This window comes from Botryllus schlosseri, chromosome 15 (assembly GCF_051294905.1).
Source record: "Botryllus schlosseri isolate E-star chromosome 15, Bs_hap1, whole genome shotgun sequence".
Taxonomy (NCBI): Eukaryota; Metazoa; Chordata; class Ascidiacea; order Stolidobranchia; family Styelidae; genus Botryllus; species Botryllus schlosseri.
The window spans coordinates 8443414-8462880 of NC_137250.1; the positions used below are offsets into that span (position 1 = coordinate 8443414).

The window sequence follows — 19467 nt, forward strand, 5'->3', positions numbered from 1 at the left end:
GGCTAGTCGGGAAGACTTGTGCTGCAATTCTGGATGCAGTCACCTGGTAACTGCTAAAAGCGGATAAAGGTAGACCAAATCAGTTCGATGGATTACTATTCGGGTAAACTCATCAATTGGACCAATGTCAAATAGCGACCGTGCTGTGTATTTCAGAAACAGTCAGCAAACAACGCTGATTTCAAAGTCCTGCACATCAAGAGGCAGGAGGCTTTGCTGAAGAGACAGCGACAAGAGAGAGAACTGCGGGAGAACCATCCTTTGTTTGACACACCTCTCTTCATCGTGTCGAGAGAAAGTCAATTAAGAAGGTCGAAATTAGGGCCATATAGTTCTACGTTTCTGATTATTTAAACTGGGCGAAATCCAGTTCCTGAGTCGAGTATGATGTCATACCAGTGACATTTAGAAAGAAAATTAAAAAATGCATCCTTTTTGCGGACACAAGTAAACTAATTTCTTCATCATCATCATCATCATCATCATATTTCATAGTGCTGTCTGCTTTGTGGCAATACCACAATATGAGACGAGACGTGTATACTGTATACAAGTTTGTCAGTGACTCGGTGTCGTTTGTGATATCAAACATCAGAACAGACTTAACATCGAATTATTCCTGACCCATCTGGCGTAGTCGTGATGGAGGTCGTTATAAGGTTACTCTCTCTATAATATCTCGTTGCTTATATTAAGGTTCTGTCAAAGGATCGTTTACTCTCAATATAAGCCGAACATGAAGAATTACATGTCTCATAATAAGCTCACTCGCTTTCTTAGGTGAGTATCTTGGTTTCGAATAATCCTACTATTATGTTGGAATGTGTTCGCACACGTGCTGATTCGGATTGAGTTTCTAATGATATTGTAAATATAAACAAGTAATGCTTCACAGATGCAGTTAATAGGTTATTATGCATGCTTGAATTCACTGAATAATCCTAATTAACTTCATTGACTGGGCATTTTTACCATTCTGCAGGCTATTTCTCATTCGGTGCGATGGTCTAATTTTATCACGTTCGTCCATTTCCTTTTACATATATTTGTGGGGCAAGTTAAGAGTTTGATTGATTGACCCCACCAATTTATGTTGACTCCTACCTTTCTTTTCACTGTATCGCAATTCTTGTGCTATCTTAAATTGAAAAAATTATGAAATGATAATGATGATGCTTATAGCTACCGTGCTCACTCGATTATATATTGATGATTACTCCTTAAAATTTGAAACACTTTGTCCCATCTAATTTGTTCCAAGGAATTTGGCGGGGTCCGTCACCTACCTAGACTGGGTGATGATTTTAGTGACGATAACATCGTGCTGCTTTATAATGACGGAGACGCCAGACAACCGGGTCAACAACACCGACCTTCTCCTGTATGCCGAGTTGGGATTTGTGTTCTGTATGAGCGTCGAGCTGTTGCTGAAAGTACGTAGCTTTGCGAAGATGGCGGACTGAAAGCGTTGATACATTTTATCCATTGCCAGGTTGCAGCCGGAGGCTTGTTTTTCACACCGAAGCCATTTTTGAAGGATCTTGGCGGGGTGTTGGATTTTTTCACGTTTTTGATCTCTACGTTATTTCTAATCACTCTGTCCGATACGATGCCTGCACAAGGAGGTATATTTCATTCGATACATTACCGAATTATGATTGTACATTTTTAGCGAAAAAATGTGTATTCACACCTATGTACCACCCGTGATATATGGCTGTGAATATAAACCCGTGGTATATTAAACAGCAAGCCAGAACATACCTCAGAGTTACACCGTCGTTCAACTCAAAAACAGCATTTTAATCCAATTGATGATTGCACTTGGGGACGTAGGCAGTTATGCACGTAAGCGCGCAAGATTTATAACCGCGATATATTTTTGGTTCTGTTTTCGAGTATTACCCTTTGGCTGTGAATACATACTCTGTTGACTAAGAGAGTGCGATCACAATATGACATTGACCGATACCAGCAGGACCGTAAATGCCGAACCCCAAACCCCCCCAATTATGGGGGGGGGCGAGCTCGAAGGGCTTTATTGGTAATTTATGCAACTAAAAAAAAAAAAATTGGCACAGCGCGCGAGTGAATGTTGACAAATATCTGGGCTATTGGGTACTGCCCCCCCCCCCAGAAAAAAGAAAAAATACGCAAGATTTATACAAATGGCCATTTCAGCTTCGGCCATTACCGCGCCACGACGCACCAAGGCATATACAGTTTTAGGCAATGTAACATGCGACTCCAAGAAGTGTACCAGAACGATCGGCGGCCAGAAAACCTGGGTCGAAGAGGACTGCCCTTATGCTGACCAGAAACTTCGACATATATGCATAGGCCCGCTGTTCCCTCTCAGCTGCGCGCGTGCGCAATTGCGCAGTGCTGACACGGTCGCTGCGCACAAAAAAAAAGTCGAGGTGATAACCTTTTTTTTATTCAACAACACAAAATTTATTAGAAACCTTGCGTAATTCGGATGTCCGAGCGAAGTGATGACCTTTTTTAGTCGTTGCGCACTGTTGCCCAAGGGACCGCGCAGTGAGTTGGTGAGTGCTAGCAGACCCGTGAAAAATTAGGCGGAACATTGCATAGGCCTATATGTTTAATTGTCCAGGCGCCTAAATGGCTAGCGCCAACTGTTCCTGTCCTGGCAATCTGATCCCTACAAGACAAATGCCTACCCGCAAGGAAATACCAATTTGAAATCGTGTGCGTCTTTTAGTTTAGTACGTTTGGACGATTTCAATGTCTTCTGACATAGCAGACAGGAGGGCACGAAACAACATCATGTAATGAAGTTATTAAACCGCCCGAATATGTTAAATTATTGTTTACGGGCCCTATAATTTCCAAGATACCTCATTGAGCTCTACCTGGAAATCTGATTACGTGAGTAGGGGGATAAAAACTGATAGCATAATTACCCGATCATAATTACCGATTATATCATGAATTGTTGAAAATTTTCACCTTCTGACTTAAAAATGAAAAGTCTCGCCAAACACGAAGCACCTGATAGGGTCCGGGGGGCAAGGCCCCTCCAGAAGTTTGGCTTAGCCTATCACCTTATTGGGGGGGGGGCAATATCAACATCTTTGGGGTGCCTGACGAGGTGCTGTTATGGTCCTGGTTACCAGTTTATCAAAAATTTCATGTTTGTAAGAAAATAGCACATAATATACCTATCGGGAGGGATATTTCAAGAATAGGCTACTGGCTATTTTTATAATAATAAAGAGCTGCCGCGCTGATTGCAGAAAAAGGATTATCTAACTTCCTCCTTGTCTATCATTTTCACTGAGCAATGAGCATACTTTGGCTCTTACCTAATATTGATCATACAAACTTGCAACAGGTGGACAAATTTTGTTGGTTCTACGCTCTCTGCGGCCTCTACGAATATTTCGACTGGTGCCGCGTATTAGAAGCGTCGTCATCGAACTGTTCCGAGGATTCAAAAGCATTTTGATGGCATGTTTTGAAAATTGAAACCTGAAACTTTGTTTCCGGGGTCAGGAATGTATACTTCCACGTTTCTAGGTGGCCATACTGGAGATCGCGTGGATGTTCATATTCGCCAACTTGGGCGTGGAAATGTTTGGCGGCAAATTGGCCGCTTGCAACGACAGGACCATTGACAACAAAGAGGACTGCACCGGAATATTTTTTCAGCACGTTTGGATTTCTAATTCGATCAAAACCAGCGACGATGACTATGATGAAGCGCCGGGTAACACCAATCTCATTTTTAATTCTGGTCTCTTTATCACGATTTTATCTATGAATCTCACGATTATTTTGACCATTCTTGTAACATTTGTAGATTTTCGTAGACTGTGTCACTGAACTACAGAGTTACTCAAAGTATGGCCTTATAAAAACAGTAGTAGTAGTAGTAGTAGTAGTAGTAGTAGTACCTGCAGTAGTAGTTAGTAGGTCATGCTCAGAGTAGTCAGCAGCGTAGAATAGATGTGAACACGTGATCAAGTTTATCATTGTTTTTCAAGTGGAATTTGAAGTAACAAGATAAATTTTTAGATTCAATTAGCAGTAGAAGTAGCAATTTCCAAGTATTTATTCTACAAGTAGTTTTGCTTATAAACTGAAAACTTAAGTAGAAAAAGTAGAAAATCATAACTACTTTAAGTATAGTCCAATTAGTCAAACCCACTTCTTGAGTAGTCCGCAAAAGTATATATACTTCGTTACTGACTATCTCTGCACGCGATTATACTTTCTCTTACAATTTCCACCGTTTTCCTTTCCATCAGGATTTATGGTACCTCGCGTTTGGACCAACCCACGAAATTTCAACTTCGACAGCATCGGACCCGCCATGCTTACGCTGTTTGAGGTCGTGTCTCTCAAGGGGTGGATCGAAGTTCGGGACATTTTGGCGGAGAGATTCGGAATGGTGAAAATTGTTGGCGGCCGTTCAGCAGTTTTGTCTTACTGTGTGTTGTCGATGTGTGTCGCTGTCTGGTTGTGGAATCATTGTAATGGTGATTGGCCTGAATCCTAGGTAATGGTTGGATTCTGTATATGCTATCTCTATATGAGCTATCTCAATTATAGCAAATATAATCGAGATGGACAGTAACAAAGTACTTTTACTATTTCGGAGTACTCAATTAGGATTTGCCTACTTGCACCACTTGGTTATGTTTTAAGACTACTTTCACTACAGTTTTCAAGTAAAACTACATACTTTAAAAAAAATTCGAAAATAGTTTGGCTATGAGTTAGTATCATTTATATTAGTGAGATTGACATAGGAACCGTGCGAAATAGTTCCTGTATTACGGTGACTGGATGTATTTTCGAAGATTGTACCGATTTACAGTGTCGTTAGTCATTTTGTGCTTGTGTCGAAGACACATCTTGCAAATTTGCAAGCAGTCATACCCGATTATCTGCTGAAAGTATGCCACCCCTCGACCAAATCTGCTTTTTGAAGCTACACGAGTAATTTTCAAACCTTGCATTTTCTATTTCCACTTGCAGTAGTTTTGAAAAGTCTTGGAAATTGCATTTTCAACTTGCAATTGAATTAAAATTTATGTTACTTCTACTTCTACTTGAGTAGTAAGTTACTCCTAGTAACACTGACAACATTGACCGCCTCTGCTCACGTTTACAAAAAACTCCTCTCATGCATTCTTTGATTTCATATCTTTATATTCACTATTCATGTTTCATTTAGGTGCAGATGATATAATATTATTTGAATTGTATGCTGTTCATTGCCAGTATAGTATATTACAGCTTGTACTAACATTCGTATGAATGTGTGTAGGCAGCTCGCAATTTTAGAGTTAGTTATGTTCTCCATCAGCAGTTAATTGTGGTACATCCTAGGCATGCTCTTGCTGGTTATAATTTTCTGTTGCCAAGTGGATTCTACAGAATCAACAATATAGTTACGAAATTATTGTCCTTGAATCTAATGCAAGATCCAATGTACCTCTCATGTTGCCATACTAGTAAATTCGTTCAATGTTTTTCAGATCTATACGCTGTATATTCACGTGTACGTGTTTCTTGGAAGTATGGTGGGATTAACGCTATTCATCGGTTAGTAGAGTCGAGATTACACTATGGCCTGCAATTGACTGTATACCGAATCAATGGATTGATATCGGCTGCATAGGTTTAATGAAGTGGCATAGTTTTTGGAATCTACGCTCTTAGCGAAAAGAGTGTATATTCACACGTAAAAGGTGGTACACGAAAATAGAACCTAACTCAGAATTATATCGTTCTTATGAATCCTAGGTGCCTGTAGTAACGGAATGCTCGAGGTTATCTGGACAAAATGGTTGTTCTCCGGGTGGGAATGCAGGTGGAATATATTTAGTTTTCCAGCTTATAAGGGGGGAAATAGGGTTCCACTTCTAGGGTGATTTTTGTATTCACCTTCGCAGGTGGGCACAGTTTTTACAGCACAGATTTTTTAGTCCATGCGGGATATCGTAGAGAACGCCTATATGAGACAACACAGCATTTGACAACACCAAATCCATTTTCAGGTGTTTAGTTTTTTTAAACGAAACGCGTTCCCTTTCGGAAAAATATTTAGAGTGCACTCTTAGCGAAAATAAGTATGTATTCACACCCGTGCACCACCCATGATATACGGGTGTGAACACCTGTGGTACTAAACCAGAACCTACCTCAGAATTACACCACGGTATAAATCAAACACAACATTATAATCGAAATGATGCCTGCACTGCAAATATAGGGACGTAGGAAGGTATGCAAATGAGCGTATCGTGGAGCATATTTACGAACATTACTGCCGTATATTAAAACATTTGAGATGTGAGTATACTCTAATTTGCACTGTTTTGCTTTCATGATAAAATGTAGGTGTTGTGGTCGCAAATTATAATCAAAACAACGGAAATGCTTTGCTGACTATGGATCAGAGAAGATGGGAGAATTTGAAAAACCGATTGAAGATGGTCCAACTTCTGCATCTGCCTCCAAGGTGTTGCATGGCTGCGCATTTCGACAAATTATCTGCTCTTCTAACCATTATTTCTCCCAGGCCACCTGGCAATGGGATACGGTCGAAGGCGTACGATTTATCACAGAAGAATTATTTTAAAATCCCTATCATGTTTTGCATTTCCGCCCAAGCCTTATTACTTTTCGTTAAGGTAAGCTCGTATTGCAACATTTGAGTAAGGGGGGATTCCTGACTAAGAATAGGTACTCAGTATCTGATACAATATACTATTACTATACTAAATAGGGTTCCAAGACTTGGTAATTTGCCATCAAATTATCGCAGGACGTATGTAGTAGTACAAGAGCCCGACCATATTTTACACAATTTTCATACAGTGGATTCCAGACTCCGACCACGATCGAGACCGTGTCAGAATGCTCGCTTTTTGTAGCATCGGATTAAACGCGATTTTCCTAATCGAAATCATCATCAAATGGGTTGGAATGACTTTTTCTGGAATGATTGCGAGCTGGAGAAACCGGTTAGTCGTTTGTTCATTGTTGGCTACTTTGAGATGAAAGTTTCAACGAAGAATTGTGGACATACTATAAATTTCATTGCATTTATCCATTCACTCGTCATGATAATTAAGCCCGTTTCGAGGAAACATGCGATAATTGGCCCATTAGGCTATAATATACAGAGATAGACATAGTAACCGGGTTATACTTCTTATGAGTATACTCATGATTGACATTTGTAATCTTCGAATTGTTATTTACAGCTACGACCTCGTGATCACAGCTGCCAGCATGATCTGGTCGGTTTTTTACCCAATTTTCTGGGATGACATCCACGTGTGTGGCGTAGGGGTGATTCTGATCATACTTCGCTTCATCAGCGTTTGTGGGAAAAGAGTGAGTTTTGACGTTAAAAATAAGTGAAATTACGAAGTCAGAATTAGTGCGTTTATTAACCCAAACAGCGTTCTTGACAATCAATTTATAGCGACCACATATGCAAATTTTAAAAAAAGGCGTATCATTCACTGGTGAACACTGTACAGGAACCAGTTAAGTTGCCATTAATAACACATAGAATATACAATTTTTGTCTTCACTTCTATTATTTTCCACCAGCCAAATATACTAGTACTAGTTGTTCCATTGCAATGAGCAAGCAGTTGCCCTCATAAGGTTGTATAAAATTATTTTTTTTCTTCAAATTTTACTGGCGGATTCGATAAAAGTGATAGGTTGGATAACAAACCGCTGCAATCCAAATTCCAACATGTGGAAACGAAGCTATTGGAGTTTTCAAATTTATTCAAAATAAAATAAAATCTTTTCTTTCAAATTTCATTATCGAAAATCAATACCACGAATTTTATGCCGGTGACGTCATATTTGGTGACACGATTGTTGATATCCAAAGCTCTTTCCAATTCCCTATACTATAGTTGCTGACGATTACATCTGCCGAAAATATCCGGGTTCACAATATGAGTATACTTTTCAACTGTGTATTGGAGTTCTGTACCTCCAAGAAAGCTGCACTCCGTATGACACAATGATTCAAGTTTTCATTAAGTGCAATTTTTCTATTTCAACGCAATTGCAACAGGCGGAATTGAAAATGTTAATGATGACAGTCGGCGCCAGCGTCTGTAACTCCTTCTTTATCATCGGTGCCATGTTTCTGCTTATGTTGTGTTACGCGTTCGCCGGCGTCGTGCTATTCGGAACAGTGAAGTATGCCGTGTGAGACAGTGTTGGGTCCTTCCGCCGCTGTAGACTGTTGCTTTCCAGGTACGGCGAAAATATCGACAGGCACGCCAATTTCGGCTCCGCGCCCCTGGCGATCACAATTCTATTTCGGATCGTGACAGGCGAAGACTGGAACAAAATCATGCATGACTGCATGGTGAGTGCGTCTGCAAAACCTTATTTACAAGCGACTCGCATATAAATGACTGGGTTACGACAGGTTACGGGGTAAATAGGAGGGTGACACGATTTTCAACATCGGATTTCTAGTATACTATAGTAACCATCAAGTGTTTCAATAATTTCCATAATTATAATAATGAAATTAAAGTAATGAATTAAATAAATTCGATTCTCTTACATTATCATGAGTACACGTAAAGTTAAGTCTGGTAGAGCGTGCCACAACTCAAGAGTAGGGCTGGGCAAAATCGAGTACCTGAGTGATTCGATTCTGAATCACGTAATATGCTTCGAGTCGAGTCGAGTAATCGAGTATCACTCATTATGACGTCAAAAATGGATGCGCTATGTCGAAATCCAAATATGAACCTTTTATGCCACCACAAAGAACATAATGCCTGTTATCCATCACATTAAAGATACTTTGGTATTTTTGCGACCATACCGATTTCATTGCACTTCTTAACAATTTTGTTGGATGACGCTGACTTCGGAAATGTGTTATTTCCAGTAACGTTCGTAGTTTTAAACTGTGCCTGGTATGCTGAAACACGGCGAATCAAGGTTTCACGGCTTCCTCAGTGGAAAATAATATCAAAACTATAATTCTCGTCAGTAAATTAACTTTCAGTTGCGAGGACCGTATAATTTCAGTACTCGAAAAAATCGTCTTTTACTACTCGACTCGAATCATTAAAATTACTACTCGAATCAGATTCGAGTACTCGAATCATTTTGCCCAGCCCTACTCAAGAGATCACAGTCGCTCACACTTACCAGACTTGACGGAAGTCAAAATCGATGTCGCAAGACTCACATCATTACAGTCCGCTAGATTTTGCTCCGCCGACCACATAGATTGCACCGCCCCGCTCTAGAAAACAGAAGTTATTTTGTATATTCTGCAGTTTGAATGCCTGATCGATCAATAAATTATACAAACTGGTTTATATCATTAACCTTCGATGCGACGCCTTTTCACGTTCATCAACTTACTGTTCGCATTACTTCTAGATCCAACCAGAGCAATGCACGACGGCCGAGAATTACTGGGAAAGCGATTGCGGGAATGCAGTGGCTGCGCTGGTCTACTTCTGTAGTTTCTACGTCATCATCGCGTACATTATGCTCAACGTGCTTGTCGGTGAGTGCGAGCCTGGAGATAAGCGGTTCTGTAACGTTTTAGGACACGCCTCCTTTGATGATAATGAAAAAAATTCGTCCCCCCTAATTGTCATATCAAAAAATATTGGTAGGCCAAACAACGGCGAGAGGTTTCAAAATAAATGGATACAATCTTTGCGAACAAGGCAGAAGGTTAAATTTTCGAAGTTATAATCTGTTACCGTCAAACTTAGGGCGGAAATCATAAAGTTGGATTACCGATCAAGTCGGTTATCACGTTCATCAGGATTTAAAAACCCAGCATTAAGGAAACCGGTTGAACGCAGCGCATAAAGTTAGGAAGTTTTTCGTTGATAATTCTCGGATTATCCTTGATATTGGATTGTCAACGAAAAACTAAAATAACTCCGCTTCTGCCAGTTGGAATTGACTGAAATTTGTTTTGCATCGTCTTTAAAGACAGCTCAACAATTTCGTGGGGTCGACAGAAAAATTTGAACTTTTTTTAAAAATTTTCCGAATAAATTAAATTTTTTAATTGGATCTGCGGAGTCGTATACGTGTTAGCATTGAATCAAATTTGGTGTGCAGCGTTTTTTTTTTAGGGTAACCTGACAATTTAATCAGTGAATGGCTTGAATCCGGGGAAAAAAGTTAGTTTTGAACAGCCCTAATGTACCGTACACGATACTTGGCGACACGACTCGGGCCACATAATGCCGCAATGCTGAAGTACATATTGACGTTTTAAACGTCGGTAAATGTATCAATTGAGGCAATCAAATGATATAATAATTCCATAAAATCAATATATTCCGTCGTTTTGCCAACAATTTTAACGAGGACTTGCAAGGGAACATAAGCTTACGCCTTAACGGCCTAGGCCAGACCAGACAATGTATTCGGCGTCTGCGTATTGCTACGTTAATATTAAGCAGAGTGTAAAACGGGTTTCTATACTTGCTATACCGATATTACCCCATTAACAAGTTAAATATAGCAGTTGCCAACACCCCAATCACACGGATTTGGTTTTTATGATACAGTAAACATTTGAAGTCAAAATTGGACTCGTACGCCTGCTAGATTTTTTACATCAGACAATGATATCAATCTCATTGATTGGGTGTATAAGCATCATTCGCTGACCACATGCAGTGAATTTCGCTCTTGATGTTGTGTGATTGCGGGTCAAGCTCACAGCAGAGAGTCACTAAATATTCACGAACGGAAAGCTGGATATTTAGAGCAAACTTTTGTAACAAAGCAAGTAAAATTTTTTAGATTGTCAAGGTGCATGCTCGTTTAGTGTTGATTTTTTTATGCCGTCAGCGCCATGCATAGAGTGGCCCGAAGTTAAGATGCATTAAATTTCAACCAAAGATGTTATAATGAAGTGAAAATTGTAATACATGAAAAAGGTTCACAGTGCAGAACCTACCAAGGTTCGTTTGTGAACGTGAACCTCTAAATTTCTAAGGTTCACACACAGAACGCGAACGTGAACCCCACGTTCACACCACCACTACTAATTATCGTCATAATTTAAAGCACTACACTCTGAGCGAAAAGAATGTGTGTATTCACATTCACACCAAAAGGGTGGTACTCGAATGCAGAACCTAACTCGGAATTATATTGTGGTTGTAAATCCTACGTGTCTTGTGTATACATCCATACGTGCAAGCGTCATTTGGAATAAAATGTGTTTGATTTATAACGCGGTGTAAGTCTGAGGTATATGTCATGATTTCGTGTGGCCCGGGTGTATATTCACACCCGTATATCAATCACGGGTCGTCCATGGGTGTGAATACACACCTTGTAGTTATGAATGTATTCTCTACTTGACGAAATCTAAAATGTACTGTGCATGATTACTTGAGTCAGTATAGCCCAATTTACGAAACCCACTCACTCAAGTACACAAAGAGAAAGTAGATGTAATTCAAAACCGAGCACATCTGGATATTTCCGGAGTCAAGATTCACCATCAATTTTAAACCATTGTCGAATATCCTCTCTAGTTTTACCTGCTACCCTCCCCTTGCAGCCATCATCATGGAGAATTTCTCTCTGTTTTACACGATGGACGAGGACACCAAAATGGGATACAACGACGTTCACGCGTTTCAACTCCTGTGGAACTCTTTCGATAATAAACGCAAGGGCACCATGTCTGTGAGAAAAGTGAGACTTTATAGAATCTCGGTGTTGTAGTTTGTTGCGTACTGGTAAATTATCGCCGGATATTAATCAGTACGTAGGTGTAGCCAGGATTAAAGTCTGAGATGGGCGGTTTAGAATTTTTGGGCGTGTCGTAACGGGATTGATTCTGACGCAGGGGTATGGATGACGTCCAAGTGCCAAAGCCAAAATTCAGGGTGCGCTGAGTCAATATTTGATATTTTACCGAAGATCACAATCATATATTGGAGTATTTGGTTTTGTTAAGTGTACACGGCTCCTATGTTCATCTTCCAGGCCTAGGGCGGGGTGTTAGATTCGAAGTCTAAGCTTTTCGACTTCTTTCTATCTGTCACTTTATCGCAATCTTGTGGTGTTTTGAAGATGGAATTATTTATAAACGGAACTGATATATTCCAATTTTCAGTACTATTGGATGGCCAAGATGTGACGTTTGATGTGCGTGAATATATTTCAGGCGCGCCAATTTCTCGGGTTATACGGCATACCATGTACTGGAGACAAAGTGAAATATCGTATTTTATATAAGAGAATGTGGTAAGTCCTATTACTATAGATGGAGAATTCTATTTTTATATATAATTCAGTAAAGCAGTTCAAAATATCCCAAATAGGATATTTGGTATTGATGTTACTCTTGGGCTACTGTTTTGTTTTGTCGCTTTAGGCTAGGTTGGGGTAGAGGACCGTGTTTCGATGCACAGATGAACGCCACTATATAGGCTAGCGCCAGGGGTGGCCAGCCATTTCAGTCAACGGGCCACATAAGATTTACGAATCATTGCGCGGGCCACTTGAATGTAGGGTTGGGACTTCGGGATCAAATTTGAAATCCCGGGATCGGGATTTCCCGGGATTAGAAAAGTAGTAAATACAAGCTATACACAAACAATATTTATTCCTTGTAATATTGACGCATAAACATGAAAGCATCACGAGTATCATCGTTTAGACCAGGCGTCTCAAACTTGCTCGTGGGTCAATTTCGTAGTTTATGATGACGCGGCGGGCCGCAGTATCAAATACGGGTAGCCTATAATTTGTATTACCAAGTATAGGCCTTGCAGACTGGCATTCCATACGCATTGTGAAAATATGATTCACTTTTGCAATATTCATGTTTTCCACGAAAAAGTCATATTTTTAAATATTTTATGAAAAATATTGTTGTGATCGGCATAATGTGGGGAAATAATGAGTTATAGACAGTTAGACAGCATGCTAGACGATAAATGCATCATGTCATCGTGAAAGCTGTCGTGTTATAATTTCGCAGCTAGCGGACATTTGACATGTGATAGCGATTCAAGTTTTTGGAGTGGTTTTAAAATGAATTTGAAGTACTCAAATCCGAAATAAGATATTTTCCAGTTAAATATTGTCGAATACTTGAAAATTCGAAATGCCGACGCGGGCCGCGTGTTTGAAACCACTGATTTAGACAATCAGCCGAGTTTGTGACACTTGCTTTATTACCGAAATAAGAGATATGGCGCTACATAAGCATTGCTAGATGCTGTTTACAAATCCCGGGATTTCCTGGGGTCCCAACGCTACTTGAATGTTGACGAACTTTTTAGTCTTCCGATTGGGAGCGAACCGGATAAGGCAACGGTGCAAACAAGACTTATATTACTACCCATCAAAATCGATAACCATTGTCATGAAAACTTATTATGCCGTGATGTCCTAGCCGCGCGAGGGGTGAGATCTTTTCAAAGTCAATGAATGAATTCGGTCAATAATAATATTACTTGCATTTGTGGGTCGCCTCTGTATATACTGCCGAGCTCATTTGACAAGGATTGGATTATTCGGCGCTTGGACATATTAATATCGATTTCTGTGAGTGTAGACGCGCAGTCGCATGATAGACGGCACGTTCTCTCATAAATGCGAATATAATCCGACTCAATTCTATGAATTAGGGGTATTTTTAATTTTCTGGCGGGGGCAATTCGAGTGTTCGAGAATTCGAGTGATCATACATCGCGCGAAGTGCTAAGAAACATATCAAGTCAAATAGATCTGCCTGGAAATATTCTGCTCTATGGTCAATGGTCATATACAAAGATCTACGAAGAATGTGGCTGGCTACACAAATGCGTCGGAACTGATATTTTAGTCATCAACATCCCAAATTTCGCGGTCAGACTAATCGAACTTTGGTTGGCCTTGCAAGTGCACAATTAATTAAGCGGGTGATATTTGTTATATTATAACTAATTTCGAGAATTACCTCGCGGGCCACTGAATGGCCGCCCCCGATAAAGCCTCTTCTGACGTTTCAACGTAACCTTGCTCAAATACGTAGCCTACCTTTTAGTGACCACAAAGAAAATGATCCCAGTTACACACGATATTTTTCGGCCGTATCGTTTTCATTTCACTTTGTGAGAAAGTTGCGGATTGATGACCGCTTTCCAGAAATAACGCTTTCACTAGCGTGCGTTGCTTGTTTTGGCAACCGTTTTATCCGAAAACATATACTAGTGACTAGCCACTTCTCCGCTCGAATAATTACAATCAATATATTGCTTATGTATATTCACATCGTGTCGCCACCGATTCAGCCGTGAAATGTACGTCCTCGCGAGGAGAAACGCCGGTCGCGACAAAGCCGAGGACGGAAAGTTCTACTCCCTTTTCCACGAGGATTCCAATCTACCGGTCTCGTTTCACGATATCCTTCTGTAAGTCGACGCGACGCCGTCGCACTCGCGGCAGCCGCGGAATCGAGGTGCTCAGTAAAGCAGTACCTGTGCTTTTTCGGAGAACTGAATCCACTGTATCATATGCTCACATTTTTAGGCTACGTTTTATGTTTCTATTCCTACAATGGTCCTGGATAGATCTGTGTCATTATTATCAATGAAAGTGCCATTGCAGCAACGGAAAGTTGCAGCCATCTGACTTTCCGCTTTAGTCGACAGGCTCTGAAGCACAGCGCGTGATTTTGATAGTAATCACCGCTGGCGGACATTTGGCGAGTAGCGTAGTGGTATGATCCACAGCTGCAATACCTATGGGTTGCGGGTTCGAGTCCGACCGAGGTCGACTCCAGAATTCCTACCTAAATGTTGGAGGTTTATTTAGGCTCTTCCCCGCCATCTCATCCCTGTAAGCGGTGTCTTATAAAAGTTTAGAAAATTGGCCTGGTGTAAATGACCATAGTAGTCGACAAACACCATGAATACCACAAACAAACAATCCGCTGACGGACTAACTAAACCAGCGGCGGGCAACATACGGCCCGCGATTTTGCCAGCGGTCGCCAACTCAAAACGGGTCGGGAGCCACTTTCAAATTTCGTGAAGGCCGCGGGACGCATGAATTCAATATCGAGATAAAATAGGCCACATAGGTGAACAACCACACTATCTCGTCACCTACTAAACCCCAATGAATTAATATCTTGGTAAATTTGGGGTACCGGGCATATCGAACGCCTTGAAATCATAATTAATAATTGCACCGTGTGTTGATTGATCAGAGAGAAGCAGACATGGTGGTGCCTGTATGACAATGCTGTTCGCATATTCACATCGTCCTCGTCATTATTGGCGAGAAATGGCTTTGAATTTACATTGCTGTCGTTAAAATACATTCATTAAATACGATTTATTCCTTGTATTAGTGGATAAATGGGCGAATAATGTATCGATTCAACAATCCGGCCCGCCGAGTTCTTAATTTTCCTATATCCGGCCCGCCGACTTGAGAAGTTGCCCGCCCTGAACTAAACGATAATAGTTGGTTGAATCGGATTGAACTGAAACTTAACAATGGACATTAAAAAACACTATGACTAGGACTCGACCCTGTTCTCACTCACTTGTTCTCGGACTTGATTCGGTGGTGAATTGAAAATGACTCGACTTGACTCGAGTCAAAACTATAAAAGTGAGATTGACTTGCGACGAGAAACCTTGTGACTTGATTACAATCCTGTCAATTGATCAGAATTTTAGACTTAACAGTACTTTTTGTACTTCACAGTTTTCAGTTTTACGGCAAAACCAGGCCTAGAATACTTATTTATTTACGTAGAAATCGTTACTTCTACTCGAGTGCCAGCATTGATTGCTCTGCCGTGCCCAAATCCAGACACTGACATTCGGTCAACGACTCTATCCCCCTCCGCAGAATGCTTGCTCACCGGAGCGTGGACATTCGTAAGTCGCTAAAAATCGAAGAGTATCTGGTGCGGGCCAACCTGGACGATGAGATCGAGGAAGCGGTGGCGATGAAAACCATCTTTGACTTTGTGTGCGCATTCCATAAAAAGAATAAAAAGGTTTGTGGTGTGATGAAGCGATTGTTGCGTTCAATGATTGGCTTTACGTCGATCGGTTCGCTGTAGCTTTATCGTTACGAGGGCTGGGCGAAATCGAGTACCTGGCGGATTCGATTCCGCTTCTTGAACAAAGGTTGTCAGTAGCGAATTACTTATTCGAAGTAATGATGTTTGCCTACTTTCACTATTTACTTCACTGGATGTGTTTAGTTCTACTTCCACTTTACAATTTTAAGTATTTCAGGCATAACACGGTATAGATAGACAGTGCATTTTGAACCTTCTCGAGAACCGCACACGCTCTTTTTTACTCGCAAAAATTTCATCCGCACAAACCAAACGAAAATTATTGCAGTAAAAGAAAATGAGGAGACTTCGTGCTCATCGACCAATGACCATACTCATTTCTTAGTGCGTTGTGACCATTCTATGCGGGCTTATAACGAGAATTCGTAGTCGGGAACTAAATGTTTCATAATTTTAGGTTCCACGGTTGGAAGAAATATAAGTATAGAGACATGTTTCTCGTTGACAAAAAACTCTCAATGCCTGCATCCAATGTTACATTCCTTTTTCAAAAAATAAACGACTCTTATCAGATTCAAGAATTCGAATGATTGTTTCAAGCCCTAATCGACCACGCGTCAATTCGTTTGCAAAAATATGGTTTGTTGCTAACATTCTTGCGTGTAGCTCAAGCAGACGCACTCGACTTACGGCGACCAGTTTCGCTTGAATTCGGAGGTGCCGCACTACGGTGATGACGCAGACGACGCGAGTGAGGATAACTGCGAATTCTCGCTGGCCAAAACCTCCAAGAACCGGAAACTGGGAATGTGGAGAGGGCCGCCCGCGTTCACCGCCGGTAACGTGTTATTTTGTCACTCGGGCGATAGGTACACTGTCGATAATGGGTGTATTTGCAAGATGTAGTCAGAGTCATTTTATTAAAATTTGCGTAGGATCAAAACACCACAAGATCGCGATGTAATAATTAAGGGAAGGTGTCGAACCGGCTTTTATGTGGTGGAATTCATTCTACCTTGTTCCGCCCCCAGAGTAGAATCATCCAACTTTCCCGACCCCTTCAGAAAGTGCATTGTAAACGATATACAGTATTTCGAGAATCTCCACCACAGCGTCGGGCGCGAATCAGGCTGTTGATGCTTTCTGGTAAATAATTTTGCTTTGGTACCCCTTCTGATGGGTGAATTGATTCAAGTACATAGAACATTATGGAAATATATCAAAATAGTGTGGTGAGTGTCGTTTGCTTGATTCTCACCCTGCGCTATAGCGGAAATCTTCGAAATACACTATTTTCGTTTACAGTGTAGTGTAGAAGAATGGGAAAACTAGACTAGATAATTCTATAGTTGTCTGATTAAACTCATTAGAGCGAGATGCTGGTAATCTATAATTCTATCTGAGAAATGTTTCTATGCTCCAATATTAATTGTAATATATGATCAGGTTTTACTGAAGATGCTAGTGGCGAACTGTATGGTGCGAAATATGGTTTCATTTAAAACAAAAATCAATTGAAAACAAATAATTGAGCATCGATATTTAATTGTGACGCCATAGTGGATTGACATTGACAATTGAAAATATAGGGTAGGGATGGTGTGAACCTCTGAAAGGTTCAGGTTCGTGTGAACGCGAACCTTTTTGAAAGGTTCTGTGTGAACACGAACGTGAACCTCATGACGTCACGTGACGTCATATTGCTAATTCCAACCCTATCTTTCAATGAAGTGATAGCCTACTTGTACACGATACCTATAGTGACGACTCGGGCCACATAATGCCACAATGCCGCAGTACATATTGGTGTTTTAAACGTCGCTGAGGGCGGAGATAATTAAGTGTGCTGATCCGGGAGAATACTAGTCGTGTGATCAAATACGTTATCTGTTGCATCATAATGCGAAAATGCGTTACCTGCAAGTTGGTGAATAAAACTAGAGATCCCACAATCTCCATAATTAAACAGCAGCCTGCTGACGACGATACTGCCACTGGAATAGGTAGAATTATCATCATCGCGAAATGAAAGTCGTGTCCAATTCGTACGGTACAGCTAAGAAACGGATATCGCTTTGCAATGGTGGGTAGTCCTACATAATTCGGTGATTATTGTTGTTTTAGTGAAGCCATAACCTAGGAGACAATCGGCACGGTAATTATCGGGAATAATTAGACGTAGGAATGGTACGCAGTTTCTATACATAACTAGAAATCTATAGTTGTTCCAGTTTGTTAAATCAGGAGATTAACACTAACTTTATGCGCCGCGATCAACCGGTTTCCTTAATCCTGGGTTGATAAATCCTGGCGAACGCGCTAATCGACTTTATTGCTAATCCAACTTTATTATCTTCGCCCTAAATGTATCAACTGAGGCAATTAAAGGATATAATACTCCCATAAAATCAATATTTTCCGTCGCTTTGCCAACAATTTCGACGAGGACTTACCAGCGAACATAAACTCACGCCTTAACGGTCGAGACCAGACAGGACAATGTATTCGGCGTCTGAGTATCGCTACATTGATATTGAGCTGAGTGTAAAATAAGTTTCTATACTTGCTACAAATATTACCCCATTAAGAAGTTAAACACTATACAGCAGTGGCCAAGACTTCAATCGCACGGATTTGGTTTTAATGATGCAGTAAAGATAAGAAGTCAAGATTGACCCCGTACGCCTGCTAGATTTTTTTCATCAGAAAACGATATCAATTTCATTGATTGGTTGAATAAGCATCATTCGCTAACTACGTATTTTGCTCGTGATGTTTTTGATTGCGAGTCAAACTCACAACAGAGAGTCACAAACAGAAACCTGGATATTTCGAGCAAACTTTTGTAACTATAAAGCAAGTAAAACATTTGAGATGGTCAAGGTGCATGCTCGTTTAGTGTTGATTTTTAATGCTGCCAGCGCCATGCATGGAGTGGCCCGCAGTTGAAATGCAATAAATATGAACCAAAGATGTTGTAATGAAGTGAAAATTGCAATATATGAAAAAGGTTCACAGTGTAGAACCTACCAAGGTTCTGTTGTGAACGCGAACCTCTAAATTTCCGAGGTTCACACACAGAACGCGAACGTGAACCTCGCGTTCACACCATCCCTAGTAAATATAGCTTCTTTGACGCAATATCTATGTACTATATCTGCTGAACCAGCTATTTTGCATCCCATATCGTATACGTCGGCTATATCGGGTTGTAATTGTCCGTAGACTCACACAGCATGATATTCGTAAAGTAGTTACACAATTATGGCACGACTTTACAACTTGAAAAATAACACTGTTTCAAACATGCTTTAAAGAAAGTGTTTTAAACAACCCATTTGTTTTAAATGCAACCCTAGTGCGAAAAAAGCGGAGCTTAGTGTACAGACAGACATTTACCA

At 40.6% G+C, this 19467-nt stretch overlaps 1 protein-coding gene across 1 annotated transcript in view; it reads left to right on the forward strand.

Moving 5' to 3' along the window:
* The window catches only part of LOC145456799 (sodium leak channel NALCN-like), a 40949-nt gene that overhangs the window by 13633 nt on the left and 7849 nt on the right, over positions 1 to 19467 (forward strand). Inside the window, exons 19-38 of the mRNA XM_080334925.1 lie at positions 157 to 311; positions 697 to 780; positions 1262 to 1433; positions 1493 to 1625; positions 3359 to 3474; positions 3544 to 3733; positions 4275 to 4417; positions 5511 to 5577; positions 6376 to 6496; positions 6557 to 6668; positions 6856 to 7001; positions 7245 to 7377; positions 8084 to 8211; positions 8269 to 8383; positions 9424 to 9553; positions 11588 to 11724; positions 12200 to 12279; positions 14316 to 14435; positions 15889 to 16039; positions 16733 to 16904. Coding sequence (XP_080191051.1) covers positions 157 to 311; positions 697 to 780; positions 1262 to 1433; positions 1493 to 1625; positions 3359 to 3474; positions 3544 to 3733; positions 4275 to 4417; positions 5511 to 5577; positions 6376 to 6496; positions 6557 to 6668; positions 6856 to 7001; positions 7245 to 7377; positions 8084 to 8211; positions 8269 to 8383; positions 9424 to 9553; positions 11588 to 11724; positions 12200 to 12279; positions 14316 to 14435; positions 15889 to 16039; positions 16733 to 16904 — 2605 coding nt within the window. The remainder of the gene's footprint in view (positions 1 to 156; positions 312 to 696; positions 781 to 1261; positions 1434 to 1492; positions 1626 to 3358; positions 3475 to 3543; positions 3734 to 4274; positions 4418 to 5510; positions 5578 to 6375; positions 6497 to 6556; positions 6669 to 6855; positions 7002 to 7244; positions 7378 to 8083; positions 8212 to 8268; positions 8384 to 9423; positions 9554 to 11587; positions 11725 to 12199; positions 12280 to 14315; positions 14436 to 15888; positions 16040 to 16732; positions 16905 to 19467) is intronic.